Below are 21,500 nucleotides of genomic sequence, written 5' to 3' on the forward strand. Positions count from 1 at the left end.
GGCATGGCGTGGTATGATTTGGTATTTTTGACAACAGGTATTTTGGTTTTGGCGCTTAGGATTTGCTTAGGATTTTCCCCTGCTTCCTTAACTGTTCATTCCTGGAGAGTTTTTGGAGTGGGCATTGGTATGGTATGTTTGTTTCCAGACCTCATATCATATGGTAATGGTAATGATAATGGTTTTATTTCATTTGAACATGCATCAGATTACAATTGAATGCATCACATAATCAGTTCACAGTTCCACATGTCCAAAAGGAGTAGGAAGAAGCAAAGCTTATTAAATCCTACCCCCTCATCTGGTACTTTTACAATCAGTAACTGTTACATTTGTTCACTTCCTGCTTTCCTAATATAGTTTAATTTTTTTTAATTATTAATAATTTTTTAATTTTATTTTTGTCACGTACCCAAGTACGAGGTGATATGAGCATCCAATGACATAATGGGTACCATAGTAAGTGTCAATATAGTGATATGTATAGCACATCATGGCTGGTTCAAGACTCTTCATCCTTGTATTTAGCAAACATCAACTGCTTGTATTGTTTCTTGAATTGGCTCATCGTTGTGCATTGTTTGAGGGTCTTACTCAATCCATTCCATAGTTTGATTCCACATACTGAAATGCTATGGCTTTTTAACGTAGTCCTAGCATATAAGTGTTTAAAATTTAGTTCTTCCCTGAGATCATATTTCTCCTCTCTTGTAGAGAAGTACTGGATGACATTTTTAGGTAATTGGTTATTTTTAGCCTTATGCATTATTTTAGCTGTTTGAAGATTAACTATATCAGCAAGTTTAAGTATTTGTGATTTTAGAAAGAAGGAGTTAGTATGTTCTCTGTCGGCGGCATTATGAATTATCCTTCCTGACCTTTTTTACAGTACATATAGCTCGTGAAGATTGCTTTTATAGTTATTACCCCATATTTCCACACCATACGTAAGATATGGTAGAACCAGAGAGCAACAAAGAGTGTGGAGTGATTTCTGATTGAGAACAAATTTAGCTTTGTTCAATATTGAAATATTTCTGACCACCTTATGTTATACATTTGTAATATGAGGTTTCCAGCTCATATTTTCATCTATTGTGATCCCCAGAAATGTATTTTCCTTCACTCTTTCAGTGTCTACACCGTCTATTTGTATTTGCTGGTGCGTGTCCTGTCTGCTGTTACCAAACAGCATATGGTTAATTTGCACACTTCAACGTGTCTGAAAAGGAGTAGGAAGAAGCGCAGCTTTTATTTTAATCCTACCCATTCCCCATGTCTATGATTCATTCACACTGTAACGTTTACTTGTTGACACTTAAAATATTTTACTTTCCATCATTTGTTTTTTTCCTGCATGAACGGAAGATTGTGTGAAAAGATATCAATAAACTAGGAGTTAAAATAATGATGCTATAAACCTTGTGCAGTGTTAAAGGGGACCGATTGCACTGAATTTTGGCCCTTTGTATTGAGTTGTGGACTCCAGTTATCTAGATCTTCTAGAATAGGCACCTATTCCGGCTTTGTTTCCTTGGATTTTGAAGCTATACACTTGATTGATTAGTTTGGACTTTGTGAAATGTATATTTACTGGCAGCTACTGTACTACGAATGTGACAACACAGCTGACATCCACATTTTCTTCTTTCAGTCACTGTGCTGCCATTTCACTTGTCACCTTCACCCGGGTGTTAGTGTAGCGATGTTCTGCTGACGGTTTTAGGTGTTTGAAGACAAACCTGCACTCCTATTTGAAGATGCTTTGTCTATCGGGCAAATGAGCGAAGCAATGCAAATAACATTTAGTGCAAATTTAGCAGATCACCAGAAGGCTCAACTAGAGCTAAGCCAACACAGGCAAGCCAAGCTAACTCCCCTAGAGCTGAGGAAAGTGGTGTTGTAGTGGTGAAATCATAGACAATTTTGCCTTCCAGTTTGATTTTTTTTTATAGTAGTCTAGTGTTTATAGTAGTAGTTGAACAAGGTTGACCTGGATGATTTACACATCAAGTAATGTTTACATCCCGTGATGTATGTTGTTTTTGCATGGGTATGCATTGTCACCACCATTTCCTGCATCTGTGAACCAAACATGGCATTATTTGGTCCTCTTTTGTGAACCCATTATGCTTTGATACGCGCCACCCACATTGTTTGTACATACTGTAGGTTCCGGTGTTGACGATTAGTTCACAAAAATGATGCATGCCAAAATTACTAAATTTAGCATGGCAGAAAAGTTGAAATTTTCAGCATTTTCTGTGTGTTTTTCTTAGGTCTGCACAGTTAACTCGTACTTCACACTTGTTTATGACCAGTTTACTCATTGGGGCACACAGTGTCAACTGAGTGTATATTGATATACTATACCTTATATCGATATTATAAAAATATTGATATTTACTTTAAGCACAATATCAAAACCAACCATATTGTTGGTATCGATATAGACTGGATTTGCGCTGTATCTCCCTCATACTTGCATGCAGGAGGGACGGAGAGGCAGAGCAGAAGGTGGAATAAGCAGTAATAAGGAGGTACCTAGATTTCAGAGAATTAAAAAATATTTTTCACCACCTTAAAACCTGGCATAAACTCCAATATGACGAATATATGCAATGTCTGCCTCGCAGTACTTTCGTACTATCTTTTGAGCTTGGAGGAGTTTTGTTCTTCCCCTCTGACATCTCAGACATTTCCATGGACATGTGATGTACAACAAAGAGGGCCCGATGTCAGTCAGCTGTATAAACACTCCATCGTGACTCTCATGCATCGATTGTCTCTTGTCTGGTTGCATCACATGGCGAAACATCAGAGTGATGAATCTCAATAATGTCAACTACTTGTGTTCATTTTTTTTGGTACAGCATCCTCATGGTTCAGTACCTCAGTATAAAAGTCATGGTCTGGTTCTTATTCTGTACCATAAGGGTAAAAAATACAAACCATAAAACTACATAGCCAATCAATAAAATCAGTGTAAATAATTTTCTTTTTAGTAAATATAACTCCCTTATTGGGCTGCATGGTGGATGTTTCAACCCTCTTTGCATCGCTCGGTGCAGACGTGGTCCACTGTACAACGTATCATGACACGGTAGTTTAGTCACAACCTGAACGACTAGCCAATCACTGCGGAATTAAAGTTATGAACTTGATAGTAAATGACTGTAGATAGAGATACGATAAAATACAAAACAAAACTGAGGAAAAAAAAACCCTCATAACACACTTTTTATTAATTGTTTACATGCCTAAAGGGCCAAAGTGTAATGGTAATGGTTTTATTTCATTTGAACATTGATCAGATTACAATTGAATGCATCACATAATCAGTTCACAGTTCCACATGTCCAAAAGGAGTAGGAAGAAGCAAAGCTTATTAAATCCTACCCCTCCATCTGGTACTTTTATAATCAGTAACTGTTACATTTGTTCACTTCCTGCTTTCCATAATACAGTTTGTTTTTTTTGTTTTTTTTAATAATGCACCTCGTACCAAAGTACGAGGTGATATGAGCATCCAATGACATAATGGGTACCATAGTAAGTGTCAATATAGTGATATGTATAGCACATCATGACTGGTTCAAGACTCTTCATCCTTGTATTTAGCAAACATCAACTGCTTGTATTGTTTCTTGAATTGGCTCATCGTTGTGCATTGTTTGAGGTCCTTACTCAATCCATTCCATAGTTTGATTCCACATACTGAAATGCTATGGCTTTTTAACGTAGTCCTAGCATATAAGTGTTTCAAATGTAGTTCTTCCCTGAGATCATATTTCTCCTCTCTTGTAGAGAAGTATTGGATGACATTTTTAGGTAATTGGTTGTTTTTAGCCCTACACATTATTTTAGCTGTTTGAAAATTAACTATATCAGCAAGTATTTTTGATTTTAGAAATAAGGACTTAGTATGTTTTCTGTGTAATTGGGCTTGGGTTGCGAAATTGTGAATTTTGAGTTTCCACTCTATATTACTTTTTTTTTTCTTAAAGAGTGGAAGTTGTGTAATTGCCACTTCCTCCCGGCTGACCTTGTGCCTTCCCATCCACCCTTCCTCATAGATAATTTTCCTCCTCTGTCGCAGGGTTCCAAACACAATAGTCCAAATATAGCATGACCATGTATACAAGCACACACACACACACAGTGTAGATACTTCATTGCATGTGTCATTACTTGTTGTCTACCCATATCATGTATGGTTTGTGCATTTGGATTCTGTGCTGTTAAAGAGAGGAAGAGGTGGTCTGCCAGACAAATCCTCAGTGGCCTGGAAGGATGAGAGGAGGGGGCCAAATTCCAAAAGAGGGAAAGAGGATGGCAAGTGCCCGCGGTGGGCTTCTGTATGTGAAGGCACCAGTGTGCTGACAAGGCAGTGAGACAAGTGGGATCCTTCTTTGTTGCATGTGTCCTTCCTAGCATCTCTCTCTCTCTCTCACACACACACACATATGTACATCCACCTCCTGTTCTTCGAGGCGGTTTTACACTGTCGGAAACAGGATTGGGCATCTTGCACTGTTAACTCATTATAGTCACCCGCCTACTCTGCTAACAACATCCTGTGTCCCACGCTGCTTCCTACCCAGATATATCTACTTCTGCACAGAATTCCCCAGCATGTTTCCCTCCATTTAGAGCAGTGGTTCAAAGTTATTTTCTGTCCTGCCCCCCCTTAGGGGACAGATATGTTTTCATGCCTGCCCCCACAATGTAATATGTACTATTGGGAAACTGATAATATTTATTTATCTGCCCTGTACAAACTGAACTCAAAACTGAAACCAAAATCCAACAAAATGGAGAGCTGTGAAGCATACTTAAGATTCACGTGGCACGTTGAGTACAATAAATTGAAAGTGCACCTGTTATCTTTGACCTCCGGTTCTGGAGCCGCATGTGGCTCCCTTCCCTATTCTCTAATATTTTTTAACACTAGATTGGGGAGAATGCACATCCTTGTTGACTGAGTTGTTTTTTTGTTTTCATTTTTGAGAGAAACACGCCGTATACTACAATTACCATGACCTAGATGACTGATCATTTACACAGAGATGTTTATACAATTTGACTTGAACCTGAACTTAGATGCATGTTTTAGTTTAGCGTAATGTGAAACTCTTCAATTATTTATTTTCATGCTGCATGAATAAAATTAACAGAATAAAATATTTCTTCAACAGACCTCTATCCTGCTTAATTTAAAACAGTATAAATTATGTGTTTTCTTTGTTCACATAATGTGTTTTAGTTAAACAGCAAGTGTTTTGAGGGCAAGATATCATGAACAGTTCAGCATATCGCTATTTTGTCACACTCTTATTTTGAAATTCTCCAATAGATAGTTCAAAAAGCCTTAATAAAAACATTCATGTTTTGTTTGGGCATTATTTTTTTTCTTCAGGACCGGTAGATCTTTTAAGCATTACAGTTTTAGTAGAGAATTAATTGTTAAATCGGGGCCCTATGCATTCCTTTTTTTAAAAAAACAAAACAAAAGACGAATTCCATGTAAATTCTTTGGAATTCCATTTTTGCAATACCATTGCCACCATAGAGTGTGTGCAGTGAATAATTGGACAATAATAAAAAGTATCCCTCTTATGACAAGGTAAGCGCTGTCCTAAACAAAATTAGAGTGTATTTTATGCTCAGCTCAGAGGTTCCACTTTGTTGTGCCAGTGACGCTCACTGCAAGCTGCTGGACCTCAAGAGTGGGTGGAGGTCAAGAGAAACAATGAGCTCACAGCGAGGAAGTAAAATGAAGAATCTGGTTCGGAACGATGCCAGAGAGACCACGACTAGTCTGGCTTTTTGTTGTATTGATTGACTGCCTTGACCCTGCATCCATATTGCCTGCAAAAATGTATTGCATCAATTAATCTGGCTAAAAGCTGATGATGGGCAGTTTCATTTTTTTTATATAATGCCCTGAAAAACCAGAACTTGGGGGAAAAAAAGATACTTTGAGTGCCTCATGTCTAAAAAGTGGAATAAACAAATGAGGGATTTTTCTCACATGTTATGCTTATGACCAGGCTCTGGAGAAACACATTACTGTGAGAACATCATTTAAAAACATCTCTTTTTCATAATGGGGGACCATTTTAATGGTACAGAAGCTATTGTTTTCAAATATGGTTATGGATCATTCTCTTTAAAACGGACCAATAGCGTGACACATGAAGCAAAAATTAAATTAATATTCTAACCAATTTGCAGTCAACATTTGCATGTTTTTTTTTGCTTAACTTTGAAAATTGACACCACAATTTTGCCACTGTTAAGCGACAATGCGAGCATCTTGTCATGTTATTAATACGCTGTAGGAGTCGAGGAAGGATGCTTTCTGATTAAAAAAAAAACTTTTTGAAGAAAAAAAAAAAGACAACATCCAACTAGAAGTTTTGCCACAGTGACCAAAATATTACTAAATTCTTTAGCCCCCATTGAAAGTGATGAGAGCCTTTTTCAACGTTTTGTGTTGTGTGTGCAGCTCCAATGTGGAACCAACTTGGCTGACAGGTGCACCACTGGAGGGGGCTTCCTCATGCATAATGCACAACCATGTTTAGCATACATGTGGCTCTCATTAACATCTATGCTGGGTTGAATCTGTTGCTGTTAGAACTAGCCTGGTGTCTGCAGCCTGACCCCAAACTAAGCAGGGTCAAGGGTTTCAGTCCATAAACAGTCATTTGTGCATGGTTTTGATTGGGTGTTTAATTTAATGCGCACATTTTGTGTCACAACAGCAGCCCTTCATTAGTGCAGTCAGCAGTATGCATTAGCAAGTAAGTGCGGGGTCAAGGACGAGCGATACGGCTGGGCGATATGGCAAAATAAACCCGATATACTTTATTATATAGTCGGATCTTGATTATTATCACAATATTTCAATTTGTTTTTAACCTGTCAGTTGAAACATAAGGACATAAGTACATAGCTGTGCGTTAAGCGCCACTTTTGGTCATTCTGTTTATTTTCTAGCAACTTCCAAACAGAAGTGAAGCAGGAAAAAGTCAACTCCTGATCAGCTGTTGTCACTGACTTTTCCTTCATGTTTGATGGAGTAAATATTCTCACAGTTCATCACTATAATCAACCTGAAATATCGCATGTTGTAGTCACATCATATGACATCACTCAGCTGACACATGGTGACTATTTTTAGCATTGTGTATTCGTGTGCTTGCATTTAGCACAGTGTCGGGCCTTAATCCACTTCTTATGCATTCATTACATGTCCATTGCATATTCCCACTGCCCTTTTCCTATCACATGCCTCCATTAATAAATAAATACAGCAGTGTTTTTGAGAAGAGCACAGTCACGGCGGAATGTCATAAAAGGGAAACGACAAAAAATTGCACATCATCGAATTTGGTTGCATGTCGTTAAAGATGTTTAGATACAGAAACGATTTTGTAAAGATATTAGCTTAAGGAGGGGAAGGCACTGCAAAGAGAAGTATGGTAAAGAGAAGTTGTCATGCCGGAGGTAGAGCTTAGCCCCTCCCCTGAAAACTCCTGGGGAAATGGAGAAGAATAATGAGCTTGTGAAGAAATGGGTCAGTCTAATTGTTTAATGGGTTTCATCCACTCTATTATAATGGATCCTGAGAGTGACATGACACAAGTCCACCCATATATATATATATATATATATATATATATATATATATATATATATATATATATATATATATATATATATATATATATATATATATATATATATATATATATATATATATATGAGATATATCACTCTTGTCCCAAGTGAAGCAGTAATGCAAATGTAATGAGGTTGTAAATTGCACAGGACACATACAACGGTGTGAAAAAGTCAGAGGAGAGTGATGACATACAAGTCCGTAGGCAAGGCATATGTGGTTTAACTTTGGTCTGAAAAATCTTTTTGGTTTTTATTTTGCATCGGCTGCATCACGCAGGCTAGGCCGTGTAGGTATAAACAAGTTAGCGGGACCCGTATACAAGTCTCGGGATTACGTGGGACGGTATAGGACAGGTTAAACCACTAGACCAGACCACCTGGACCATACGGAGTAAGTCATTATGATATTGATTCTGATACATAGTGCTTGATATCACTGCTAAAAATACAGTACATCTAGCCCAGCCATTTGCAAATGGCGGACCTCAGTTCGGCTCCACTGATGGCCCTTTACGGACCCATGGCCAATTAAAGTGAATGGGAAATACAATATCATATAATAATGCTCCCAGACCGATTTCAGTGGCAGTTGGCGAGCGTAATTACTTTACTGTCACCGTCAGTGAAATCGTTTACTACAACTTTTTTGTGAACGAGACATTAACTAAATTACTATTTAATATTATTTTTTCAAATAAATGATCATTTTATTTCACTTGAAAATAAGCCCCTTATGTTAATTTATTGTTTGTGCTTTCAAACTTATTTATGTGAAATTTGATTCCATTTTCCCAAAGTAAGTGTCATAGGGCTGTGCTTCTCAATTATTATTCTGCCCCCACTTGGAGACCCCCCCTCCCGCCCATTTGAAATACGGTTGAGAAACTGATATCTAATATTTATCTGTACACTACAGACCAAACCCAAAAGTGAAACCAGTCAAATGCAACAAAATGGAGAGCAGCGGCGCATCCAAGCATATTAAAATTGCATGCTGAGTACGACAAATTGGTATACTTTATGTTGGCAGGTCTGCACTAATTGAAAGGCCTCCCTCCCTCTCACGTCCCCCTGACAGTTTACCGTGCCTTCATTACATTTGATTTTTAAATGAGCTAGTCTGTTGGACGCCATTTCAGACAAAATTAGGATAGGACCTTCACTGTGGAAGAAAAAATTGCATCAACGGACCTTGCTCGGTTTTAATGAAGACCCCTGATCTAGCCGATTCACTACACCAGAAAATTAGTTACTTGTCGCTAGTGCTTGGTTAATATGCAGGTCACATTATATAAATAGAGTGATGCTGGTGGTTGTTTGTGTTTAGGCGAAATAGATGACTCCCCATTACGTCCATTCTTAGTTTTTCACTATCTAGAACGCACAGAAAAGGGGAAAAAAACTGTGTGGCTGATGGGCAAAATTCCAAAAAGTGCAGTTTTTATTCAAGGTTAATGTGACTTCATATAGGCTTTTTTACTCTGCAAAAATACTGTTTTGCAAGTTAAGAAGATGGGAAATACTACCTGTTAGTATTCTTAAACACATCATTATGCCGCTTTTCCATGGGAGACGGGAATCCATAAAAATGATATACACATACGCCATGACCGATTATGAAAAATAGACGTCATCTTTCGTATCCTCACCCAATCCCGAGCCAGTTACAATGCAGTTCTGTGAAAAGCCCTGCAATACCGTAGATATCAGGAAGTCAATCATCACTTCTCATTGTAGCCAACACATTAAATGGATGCATAGTTGGCAATTGTGGAATTTATTGCAGAGAGAGAGGTAATTTTGTAGGGCTTTGAAAAGCGATGATAGGCACAGAAGGTTGTGGCTTTGCATTCAGAAGCATTTTAGCTTTTGGTCAGCAAGATCCTTCAGTAATCTTGTTGTTGCACCATGTTCAGAGGCATAGTTCTCATTAGGTAAAGGAGGTTCTGCTTTTTACTGTTGCCTAGTTAATGGGAACAAGCTCTTCTTTGAAAGAATGTGTGATATTACATGTGAAAGGCCGGCATTCTTTTTTTTTTTTGCTCATTATGCTACAAACACAGCTTAATAGAAACCTTATCTGCCGTCTTTGCACCATGGGATTGCAGGTGTGGCTTCACCTCCACAACAGGTCCGGTGTGCCGCAATCAAAGCGCCTGTTGTGAAGATGAAAGTCTGTTATGGGTTTTTGAAGCTGGTCTTTTCACAAGGATTTGGCCCAAATGGTAGCATCTGTGTTTCAAGGAGGACAGACAATAGCTTATAGCCGGAGAGGGCAAGATAAAGGGAAGGCAGGAAAGAATACAAATATTATATGAGCACCGGCATGATCAGTACAAGAGAGACAAAATACTAATGTGGCAAAACAACTTTGTGGGGAACGCCTGGAGCCATAAGAGTGCGAGTCATATGAGTCAACACACTACGACACCTCCAGCGAACAAACACTTAGAAGCAGACTGCCTGTTTGACTTCCTTATAAATGGAAAAAAAAACATATGTGTTACTTCTTAGACTGAAATAGATCTTGTTGCTAGCATAGATGAAGCATAGAATAGCATAGAAGTTTTTCACATTACTATTTTTTTCAAAGTGGACTGCATGGCGGGCGAGTGGTTTGCACGCAGACCTCACAGCTAGGAGACCAGGGTTCAATTCCACCCTCGGCCATCTCTGTGTGGAGTTTGCATGTTCTCCCCGTGCATGCGTGGGTTTTCCTCCCACATTCCAAAAACATGCTAGGTTAATTGGTGACTCCAAATTGTCCATAGGTATGAATGTGAGTGTGAATGGTTGTTTGTCTATATGTACCCTGTGATTGGCTGGCGACCTGTCCAGGGTGTACCCCGCCTCTCGCCCAAAGACAGCTGGGATAGGCTCCAGCACCCCCACGACCCTCGTGAGGAAAAAGCGGTAGAAAATGAATGAATGAATATGTTCAAAGTGGGCTGCACGGAGTTCGAGTGGTTAGCACGCAGACCTCACAGCTTGGAGACCAGGGTTCAATTTCACCCTCGGCCATCTCTGTGTGGAGTTTGCATGTTCTCCCCGTGCATGCGTGGGTTTTCCCCGGGTACTCCGGTTTCCTCCCACATTCCAAAAACATGCCAGGTAATTGTCGCCTCTAAATTGTCCATAGGTATGATGAATGACAGCAGAATCAACCGCATTGCTACGGAGCAGTTAAACCAGTTATATCAATTAAACCTGTCACACCATTGAGATGTATTTACCATTCACTCAAATGGGTGACTTTGGTACATAAAATGTCTCACACAAGCCCGCTTAATTTGTCAATTTATCTTTTTGTCATTCCTTCCTGTAGAGAAACTGATAGCATACCAGCGGGAGTTCCATGCCTTGAAAGAGCGCCTTCATGTGGCAGAGCACAGGACACTGCAGCGCTCATCGGAACTCAACAACATCCTTGAGCAGTTCAAACGGGCGATCGCCGAAACCAACAGCAGCAAAGATACCCTCACAACCTTCTCAGGTGACTCATTCATCAGAACACGCAAACTAAACAAACATCATTTGTTGCACATTTTTTACCCTGAAAAAACTGGAATATAAGGAAAATAAACATCTGGAAATGCTTATTCTTTCCTTCACCATGCACGTACCATGTTAGACATGCTAAAATCTAAGATATACTTCCTAAAAAAATATAAGAACAACATTGCTGTGTGTAATGAAAGGCTGAAATGATACAAATGATACAGTACTTTCCATTTCGCCTGAAAATGTTCCTATTTGGACATACTCTTAGTGTACTTGATTGGCCAGGCTTATTATTTTCTTCATAAAGAATATTATTTGGTTTGTTAGAATATCCTTTGTCAATAACTATTCTATTAAAGAAATTTAATAATTTACTGTTGACTTAATGTCTTTTGGGTTTTTGTGTCCATTCTAGATGGAAGGAAATGTTGTGTGAGTTTTTCCACATTTATTTTGAGATTACACATGTTTTCCCGTTGTTTTAACAACTAAACATTAAATGTGCTGTTAAAAAAAAAACAAACAACCGCGTCACTGACATCATGTTGACCTTCTTCTGACTGCAAACCAGTTGAGACTGAATCAACAGCGCTTATGCTGGTTGTAGCCAAGTACTGCACTAATCAATCAATAATATGATGATTGCAACTAATCAACAGTCAATTTCACACAATTGACACAGTTTGTGACATTTAATCAGTTATTCCCATTCCTACAACATAGCTTATGTATCAGTCCAATAAGAAAATGACATTTGTTGGTCAGAGTATCACTGTTATCGTATATGCTTATTTTACTCAAATTTCTTGTCTGTTTAGATGAGACACAGAAACTCTTGAAGGAGCTGGCCAGTAGAAAACCTCTCCAAGTGCCAAACATCTTTCACCACCTGCCTCACCTGCTTAACAATGAGGGCAGTCTGCACCCCGCCATGCAAATCGGCCTCGGACGCACCGGAGGTGAGACACAACTAATGAACGCAGTATTTATGATGCACAAAGAGGTCATGAGAGTCGTGGCTGTACACGCTGAGTTTGTCACAGTAAATATCTTTAGGACTCATTGCAGCTTTCTTAGTTCCTCCCTTACTAATATAGCAAATTTTCTCTTTTAGTTTCTCTATTCTTTATCCTCTTCGTCTCTGATATACAGTATCCTCCCACATTATGTGTTATTTATTTTACCAAAATCAAAATCATATCATTAGCCAACTAGGTATTTTTTTAAATAAACTCATACTCACTCATATGGCAGGTTGATTTACTATTATATGTACTATTTGCTGAACCTTGGACGTGTACACAGTGCATGCCTTTGCAGATACAATATGTCCCATAAATACAATACAAGGATCTGACCCCCTTTTGATGGGAGCGGTTACGGCTTCACTCTGTCACGTTTTTCATAAATATACGTATTAACAATATAAGGCATTAAAAAGACTCATTAAATTTGTATGAAAATACATACAAAAATATATACAATATATATATAATACAAAATACATATTGTGATATGTAGTATTCTAGTATGAGCACCAGTTGTCTTAAATTGATTATTTTCTCTGATGATATCTACTATATTGGGTAATACAAGTGTAAAGGAGACTACAGGGGCGTTATTAAGTTATTCCATTAATAAATAAGGAGTGCTAAGTCCTAAATGTATTACGATAAATGTGTGATTACTGTATTATCTGTCTTTGCAGAAATAATAGACTATTAAAGAGCCATTCATTTACCTCAGAAGAGGTTGCAGTGCCTCCGCAGTTCCAACTACCTTTTCTAGAATATATTAACGTGACAACATTGTTTGCGGAAAATTCCCTTCAGAGCTTGACCTTATACTGTAAATATGCACCTGATAAGAGTGTTTACTCATGTCCAAAGATAAATTTGCACAAATCCAAGCATGTTATATTTTGTGTTGCACTCAACCCCTAGAACTTGACAATGGAAATCGTAGAAAAAAGTCCTTCACAACAAGACCAAAAAAAAAAAAATATTAGCTGTACAGGCAATGTTTGACATGTTTTAATGTAAGAACAAGTTAAACGCTTTGAGTAGGAAATCTTAAAAATACTATATTTTGTGAGCATTATGGTGCACAGGGAAGATCCATGCCTGTGAAGTAGTTTTCACTTGCTGAAACGTATTCTTTCATTATTGTCTATTCATCAGTTTTGGGCTACACCTCTGTGGCTCTGCGCTTCATGTGAAAAGCACAAAAAACAAAGATGTCATGCATAAATTTAGAAGCTCTTTCCCACCTGCATAGTTTTGATAAACATGTACAACCTAGACTGAAAAGAGTTTTTTCTCATTTATTTGAAATAACACCACCATGGTCGCCCTTACACTACTATTATTCTTTGTTTACATCAGAGAATGCCAGCGTTGGCATGGAAACCTACCAAGCTAACTTAGAAATCTCCAATTTAACTATTCTAAACTTAAAGCGTTTCAAATGGAGTGGGAATGACAAAGTAACATACCACTTCCACACATAATGAGTGGAGAACGTTTTTATCATGTTGGACATGGCTGACTGCATGCAGTGTGTAGTTGATCAGAAGAATTTGAATCAGAATCACCTTTATTGTCATTGTATTGCATTCAACGAAATTTGAGTGCAATGCATTATGTAGAAAGGAAAAAAAAAATAAGGACAAAAATAAAATAAGGAATAAGAATATAAATATAAAAAGTGGCAGGTGCTGTTCAGAATAAATGTAAATATGTGTATATCAAAAACAATACCCTATACAGTAAACAAAATGTACAATTGGACTAACCAAAATGTGGAATTGCAGTAAACAAAAGGTAGTATTGCACATATTGTACCTGAATTTCACTTGAACGAATGTCACATCAATGTAACATTACTGATGTCTTGTTACCAGAATACGACATACCATTTGTAGGGCTTTTAAAAATGACGCATTAACGGCGCTAACTCATTTAATTGCGTAAAATTTTGGTGTCATGCAGTATTTGCGTGCCTTATCACTCTTTCACTGTCTACTACCGTCCCGCATTCTGTCACTCTCTCTGTCTCTTTTCCTGTCTCCCACGCTCTCCTTTCATCTTCGACCTAGTTTTTTTTTTTTTTTCTTTCATTCTGCTGGTGGGCGTTACCACACAATGTGGAGATCGGAGTGAGAAACAAGCAAAACTGGGACAGATTCTCCACGCTGCACAGATTGCAGGCCCCTTTTTCATGGGTCCACTGTGTTTGAGTGTGTGTGTGCGTGTGTGCTTGCATTTATGCCTCAAGTTTGGTTTTGTACCCTTTAGAGGTTACACGTACTGAGGGAGTGTATAGGGACGTCTTACAGTAGTTGACTATTTGACAATTCGATTCGAAGCAGTCTGATTCAACTATCAATTCAGCCATTGAATAGGATAAAAATATCATGTGTACCATTTTGACTACATGGGGGGTGGCCATGGCTGCCGTTAGATTACATTTTTACAAAGAATTGCATTGTTTTTGTTGTCTATTTTGATAGAAAATCAGCTTAATTTGTGTCCATAAAGAATTTAAAATGACTTGTGTGTAATAAAGGCCCTATACTTACCACCCATTAACAACATCATCTGTTTCAGTGGCACAATCCAAAGGAGCTGAGGTGAACGCTAGGTTGACGGATTTACTGGCATCATAATGGCTAAGAAAAAAAATCTAAGTGGGTTGCCATAGGGAACAAAATTAAAAACAATAAGCGTCTAACACTCAATATTCCTACTGCGCCCGAACGCCTCACAGTGCGAGGAGACCGCAGCAGTAAGAATCATCAAATAAGTTAGTTTGAATGATTACTTTGTGCGTTAAGAGTGTTTAAACTTGAAGATTTTAGTGTTCCAATTAATCCACGCACGGCGCAGCAGTGAAAACCTGTCACTGTGAGTGGATATTCGAAAATGAGGCTTCATTGATTGTTGTATGTATTTTAGATGCTAATAAGAAGGGGGTAGCGGTTCTTTTTGAAAGCTTCCAGTCAGATAATGGACACTTCATACTCAACAAGCAGGATCAAAACTAGCTGACTGCTGTCAGTGCTAGTTAAGCTTTTTCTAAAATGGTGCAACACGTAACTCCCGGGACACAAGTTGCCGCTGCATTCAGGGACACACCCACACATGGACATGCAGGCCAAAGTAGGTGATATTTACAAAAACAAGCACTTGTTGCTCATACAACAATAAGACAATGTTACAAAATGTTACTACTTATAACAGACATCAATTTACTATGAAATGAATGAACCAAATGAATTGTCTTCAATATTTCAAGTTAAGTAACATAATGAGATTTATGTTTTTAAGTGTGCAGGAGTCGGGGGTACATGGCTACAGGTCACAGAGTATGTGACTGTAAAAAGTTTGGGAACCAATCCGTTACAGGTACTTTCCTCAGGGACTATTTTTTCAAAAATGCACCTGCAACATGCTATCTTATTTAGCTAAAATGTGGAATTTGAAACACAAAATTACACTGCTTTGCTTAGTCTAGATTTATTTAGCTTTTCAACAGCGTCGCAACTTGGTTCTTAGGCATTGATGTCAAAGGTCTGGCTGTCAAACTTGGTTTCTCAAGCTGCAACGGGTGAAGTTTTGCCGCTTTTTCTTGTCGGACATATAAGTCATCAAGGGATATTTTATGCTAGGCACAACCAAAGGCTTCAATCTTGCATTCCAGCTCGCTGGCAACACTGCAAACTTGGTAAAAGCAATCTTTGTTGAAATGCACAGAGCATAACGACGACCACCTCAATGGCCCCTTTCGCACTTGCGTGTTCCTGATGAATTGTGTCTAGCGCTTGGCAACTTTTTTTTGACTTCCGGCCAATTAAAAAGACGAACACCGCGAGCTGTGCCATTACTGCACTCCACTGCAACACAGTCTTGGCATTCTCGCCAAAGGTAGTGATGTTTATAGGCAGCTACACAGAAAGCAATATGGCAACAGGATGTCTAACTGAGACGATGTCACAGCTCAAGATAATACAGAGCATAGGTGCTGTTTTTACAGTTTCTTTATTTAGATCCTGAAATGTCTTTCTTTCTATGAAACATATTTTAATGCAAAACATGTGTGCTATATCCTGACTTTATCTGTGTTTTAAGAATATTTTGTTGACTTTTTAGTTGGCACAGAGTTTTATGTTTTCAATAGTATTTTTGTGTCATCAAATGCAGCTTTCTCCATCCACATGAGATTTCACCTTCAGTGATTAAACTGTATTTGTAATTAAAAATATATATTTAGGGTCATAGCATTCACAGTTGACCAAGCAAACACAGCCTACTTTTACATTATTTTCTAATTTCTTTGGAAACCTGTTTGGCAGCAAAATAATCATGCCTAATAGCCTAATAGCTGTGGGTCTATCATCCAACAAGGTAGCAAAATAGTCATGCCTAATAGTTTAATAGTCGTGGCTGTATAATAAAAAAAAAACAATTTCCTTGAGCAAATTCTCAAGCCATAATCAATAACTCATGCTCATCCCTGCTGTGCACAGACTGATTTTCTCATCTCACATCCTCGAATGACCCTTTTTGACATGGACACATGTCCTGTCTCGATCTGTCTGATGTCCTCAATTGATTCTGTTGGACTTGTGGGTGGGGATTTTTCTGTATCATAAAAAGAACAAACCTTGATAACGGCCCATCACTGGCTTTTATCACTTCCTGTCTCCTCTTGTTTTCCTTCAAGCAGCAAATCCTTATCTTTTTGTTGGTTTGTGTTTGATTCAGCCATAAATGGCTAGGGGGGAAATTTGGATAATCTGAGCAATTCTCTGCCCTTCAGTCAACGGTCATTATCGTTACGACAGCAGGTTCTGCATGTCCGTCTTTAGCAGAAGCTCATGAATAAATTCAGAAGCGACTGTAATTGCAATGTCGCTGTTTTGATTTGAAACCAAATAGCATCACTCTGCTACTTCGTCTGTTTCCCTTTGTCAGTTGTGGCCCACCTCTTGCAGTCAATTGAAATGTTTTGTCACAAACAATACACTATCTCACAAAAATGACCCCTCACATTGTAGCCAGCATTTTTATTACTGCATACCTTTGCAAGATGTAATACTAAAATAAACTTGGATACAGCTTAGTCAGTATACAGGTTGCATAGCAGCATAGATTTATTATCCACTTAAAATGACTAAACGCACACTAAACAGTGCAGTGTGTACAGTGTGTCTTGTCTAGCATGTTGGTGGTAACTTAACGATCAAGGGCTGCATGAGTGCTGCCAGAGCTATGGTTTCAATTCCAACATGTACTGTGACATTGGGAAGCAGAGCAAGATTCCCGTGCAAAATAACTTGCAGAGGAAGCTGAAGAAGGGGATGGAGTTGACAGGTATGCTTCTTCCAGACCCGACAAGCGGAAGGACGGAGACAAGGTGGGTGGGCACATGGTGTCTTACCAGTGTGACCAGTGGTGTCATTGGCGGGGAGTGGAAGAGGATTCCAATAACAACCTGTGCAGATCTGGTGAATTACATTTTGGACACAATTCGGACATGTTTACTGTAAGGTGTACTCTTTAGTTGCCTTCTTTTTAGTAAATTATATCTTGCTGTACAAGTTGTACACTGTCTACTCTAAAGTGTATCCAAGTTTCATTCATAGTATTGTCCCTTGAAAAGAATAAAATGGATTTCTGAACCGTGGAGGGTTGATTCACATAGATGACTTTCTGTGTAGACCAGTAGTATGCATACATGGCCGCCGACTTGAGTGTTCACTTTTTCCTCCCACCATCTGTCCATATGTTACCCTTGTGGATGTCAGCCAATGTAATCAGCTAAATGTCCCAACAGCATCACTCATTTGCCATTTTGGATCCATTTGATTTAAAAGTCATCTCTTCTCCGCAGTTACCATAGTGATGGGGATCCCCACAGTGAAGCGGAAGGTGAAGTCGTATCTGTCAGAGACGCTGCGTTCCCTCATAGACAAGCTGTCCCCGGAGGAGAAACTCGACTGTGTGATTATAGTTTTTGTTGGAGAGGTGAGAGGTCGAGTTCAAGTCAGTCCACATATGATACAAATGGTTGTAGCAACTGATACTCAAAATGGTGCATCCTTCTCCCGCAGACTGACTTGGACTATGTGCAAACTGTGGTTGCCGGCCTGCAGAAAGAGTACGTGCACTACATGATGGCCATGTTTTCTGTTTCACGGTTTCTCATCAATATTAACGTTCTTCTTCAGGTTCTCAACAGAGCTGAATTCAGGCTTGCTTGAGGTCATCTCACCTCCTGCCGCATTTTACCCCAACCTCACAGACCTCAAAGAGACTTTTGGAGACTCCAAAGACAGGGTCCGGTAAGACGCTACAATGCCTGTGCCACTGTGTCATTCATCTAATTAGGCGAAAATGGTGATGCTGAAAAAGAAAAGTGAGCTGTGACATGTGACTGCACAACCAGAAGGATGACTCAGTGAGAGGAGCACAAGCGTGCCAGAGCTTCTTTTTTTTTTTATTTAGACTGGGTTGCTACTTAGTATTCTACTAGCATTTGTCAATGTCAGATCAAGGTCATCAGTGCAGCAGCCTCTGTCTCCTGCTCTGTGGAGCCTTCCCTCGCTCTCAACAAGCTTTTGTCGCTGATGTTTTCTTTATAGTCAGCGACCCAGCGGCTTAATAGAAATCTGTCTATGGAGCAGTTTGTATGTACACAGATAATAGGCCACAAAGGAGGATCTTGTTTGTGTGGAAGTGGGTGTTTGCAGCAGAGATGCCTCAGAGTAATATAAGCCATGTGTCTTGTTTGACATGTCAATATTCTATAGATTAATGGGGTTGTGTGTGCATATGACTGAATGGCATATTACATAATAGCGTGCAGGGATAGAAACTAATTGGGCCTGCTCGTCTAGTTGGTCTCCAAGCAGTCATAATACTTCCCTGCAAGCACCTTCTATTTCTCTCAGCATGGATCCTTAGGAGCTCTGTAATTACACAGGAAGAAAATACGAAGTAATGTGTTGATTTTTCTTTATTATGTTGTTTAGATGGCGAACCAAACAGAATCTGGACTTTTCCTTCCTCATGATGTATGCAGTCAGCAAAGGAGTTTATTACGTTCAGGTACGCCCTTAAATGAAGGTAAATGGTGCCTTCAGTCTGAAATGTCGCATGCAATTAAACCGTGGCGGTCGCAAAGTAAACTGTGTGGTGTTGCAGTCCATCAGAGTCTGTTTTTCCCCTCATTAAAACCACCGCCTGTTTAGCTCACTCTCCGCTTAATCCTCTTAGACTTCTGCCGCACTCATCTGTCTTTTTAGTGCTCCAATTTGGAAATGTTTGGAAAAATTTGCGAGTGTACAGTGGAACCTCTAAACATTCAACACAGTCCACTTAAGAACACTAGTGCTTTTTTCTACTAGTAAGAAGTACATAAAACATAAATAGTCAATTCCAGCCTTTTATTAACCGTACAAGTAACAGTTTAATCAACATTGTAACTTCAACTGTAAAACAAGTAAGGGGATGGACAACAGAAGCCACTCATGTACCCTAACTGCCATTGAGACCATTGAAATAAAGCACTAATGTTATAATAATATATCATAATGTCATCTTACACTTTGTACAGTGGTGGAATTGGAATTCACACTGTATTTAAAACATTTGGAGCACTTATTAACTGTATTAAAGAGCAGCATGTATTAAAGAGCAGGGATGTATTAAACTACATGCTCTGAACGCACACAATTTTGGCTGTTTGCATTTACTTTGCTGATTAAACATCTCAGTGTTGATGTCTGTAGTTGTAGTTTTTCCCCCCAAATGGGAAAACTGGGTTGGGTAGGTATGGTTAAGGTGGGCGGTTTCATTTTGTCGGCATTACTTGCAATGAATTCGGTATACTGGCTCATTTGTGTTGATGGGCCGCTTGCTCATTCCCACACAAGAGCTGTGATATTTGGCTTTACAGTATTTTTATTATGTTGCCTTGCATTGCTCCTCACAACGGTCCACTATTTTGCTATGTACATTGTCTTTTTTACTCTACTTTATATACTTTTTTTGGGTTTTTTTTAACTCGACTACTGCACTGAAAGGAGAAGCTCTCCAATTTTGTTGTACATCTTGTATAATGACAATAAAGGCCATTCCATTCCATTTCCATTTCCATTCCATTCCACATGTTAGCGGCTGGTGATGTGCAGATCGATACTTGCATATCTATACTTTCGATGCCAGCGCTACATGCTCTGGAATCCATTCTCAAACCAAACATCGCCATACATCAGACAGTAAATCGGCAGCTACTGCTAGTATGCAACGCATTCCCGGAGCTCACCATTTGATGCTAGCTGCACTAAGATTTGGTACAACGTCATGCATGATGTTGGCTTTTTTCTTGTAAACATAGGTTCAATTTGTAATGGTTCAACTATAGCAAGATTCACATACTATACTAGAGGTTCCACTGTAGCATTTCTTTAACCAATGACTGCCATGCGTACTTTGTTGTCAGTTTCACATCTAATGCATGCGGTGTGTCGTTTTCCATTCCCTGCTCTCACCTGGAGGGAAGAGGTATTTCCTTCTGCTCTAGTTTGGTGCAGTTCTGCAGTGTTTTCATTGCCCATAGTCCTAAACAGTACCATTTTTGTGTTATCTTAATGCAACCTCTCTCTTTGGTTTGTTGTGTGTTTAACTCCCTCTTTGTACATCTCAGTTGGAAGACGACATTGTGGCCAAGCCCAACTACTTTGCCACCATGAAGAACTTTGCCCTCCAGCTCTCATCAGAGGACTGGATGGTCCTGGAGTTCTCTCAGTTGGGATTCATCGGTATGACATGTACTCAAAAACAGTGAGGACAGGTTCTCTGAACAAGTCCTTCACTAACTTTGTTTTGTAACTATAGTATTTCTGCCCCCAATTGGTCATGGTCTCCTGTTTACACATCCCCAAAGACTTGTTAATAAAGCTCTTTGCTGTTTGCTAATGAGCGTCTGTGCCAGTACTGTTGATACTCATTAAAGCTTTATCTGCTCCCTCGCAGGAAAGATGTTCCAGGCACCAGACCTGAATTTTATTGTTGAGTTCATCTTTATGTTCTACAAGGAGAAGCCCATCGATTGGCTGCTGGACCACATTCTCTGGGTTAAAGTTTGCAATCCTGAGAAAGATGCGGTATGTTCAAACCAAGTGTTTCCAACATTTAGTTGAGCTCTGCACATTACCGAAGTAGCACTGCAAAAATTGAAGGGATTATAATGATAATTGTCAAATTACTTTCTATGGGAAACCGGGATCAGGGATCAGTTCC

General features: G+C 39.0%; 1 protein-coding gene across 1 annotated transcript in view; it reads left to right on the top strand.

Moving 5' to 3' along the window:
• mgat4a (alpha-1,3-mannosyl-glycoprotein 4-beta-N-acetylglucosaminyltransferase A) overlaps window positions 1-21,500 on the top strand; it is a 29,525-nt gene that overhangs the window by 856 nt on the left and 7,169 nt on the right. The window contains exons 2-9 of the mRNA XM_058082504.2: window positions 11,018-11,185; window positions 12,012-12,152; window positions 18,088-18,221; window positions 18,308-18,354; window positions 18,425-18,538; window positions 19,229-19,304; window positions 20,905-21,019; window positions 21,234-21,364. Of these exons, the coding sequence (XP_057938487.1) occupies window positions 11,018-11,185; window positions 12,012-12,152; window positions 18,088-18,221; window positions 18,308-18,354; window positions 18,425-18,538; window positions 19,229-19,304; window positions 20,905-21,019; window positions 21,234-21,364 (926 nt within the window). The remainder of the gene's footprint in view (window positions 1-11,017; window positions 11,186-12,011; window positions 12,153-18,087; window positions 18,222-18,307; window positions 18,355-18,424; window positions 18,539-19,228; window positions 19,305-20,904; window positions 21,020-21,233; window positions 21,365-21,500) is intronic.

Source organism: Doryrhamphus excisus, linkage group LG12, assembly GCF_037039965.1.
Source record: "Doryrhamphus excisus strain RoL-2023G ecotype Guam linkage group LG12, RoL_Dexc_Guam_v1.1, whole genome shotgun sequence".
In the NCBI taxonomy this organism is placed as follows: Eukaryota; Metazoa; Chordata; class Actinopteri; order Syngnathiformes; family Syngnathidae; genus Doryrhamphus; species Doryrhamphus excisus.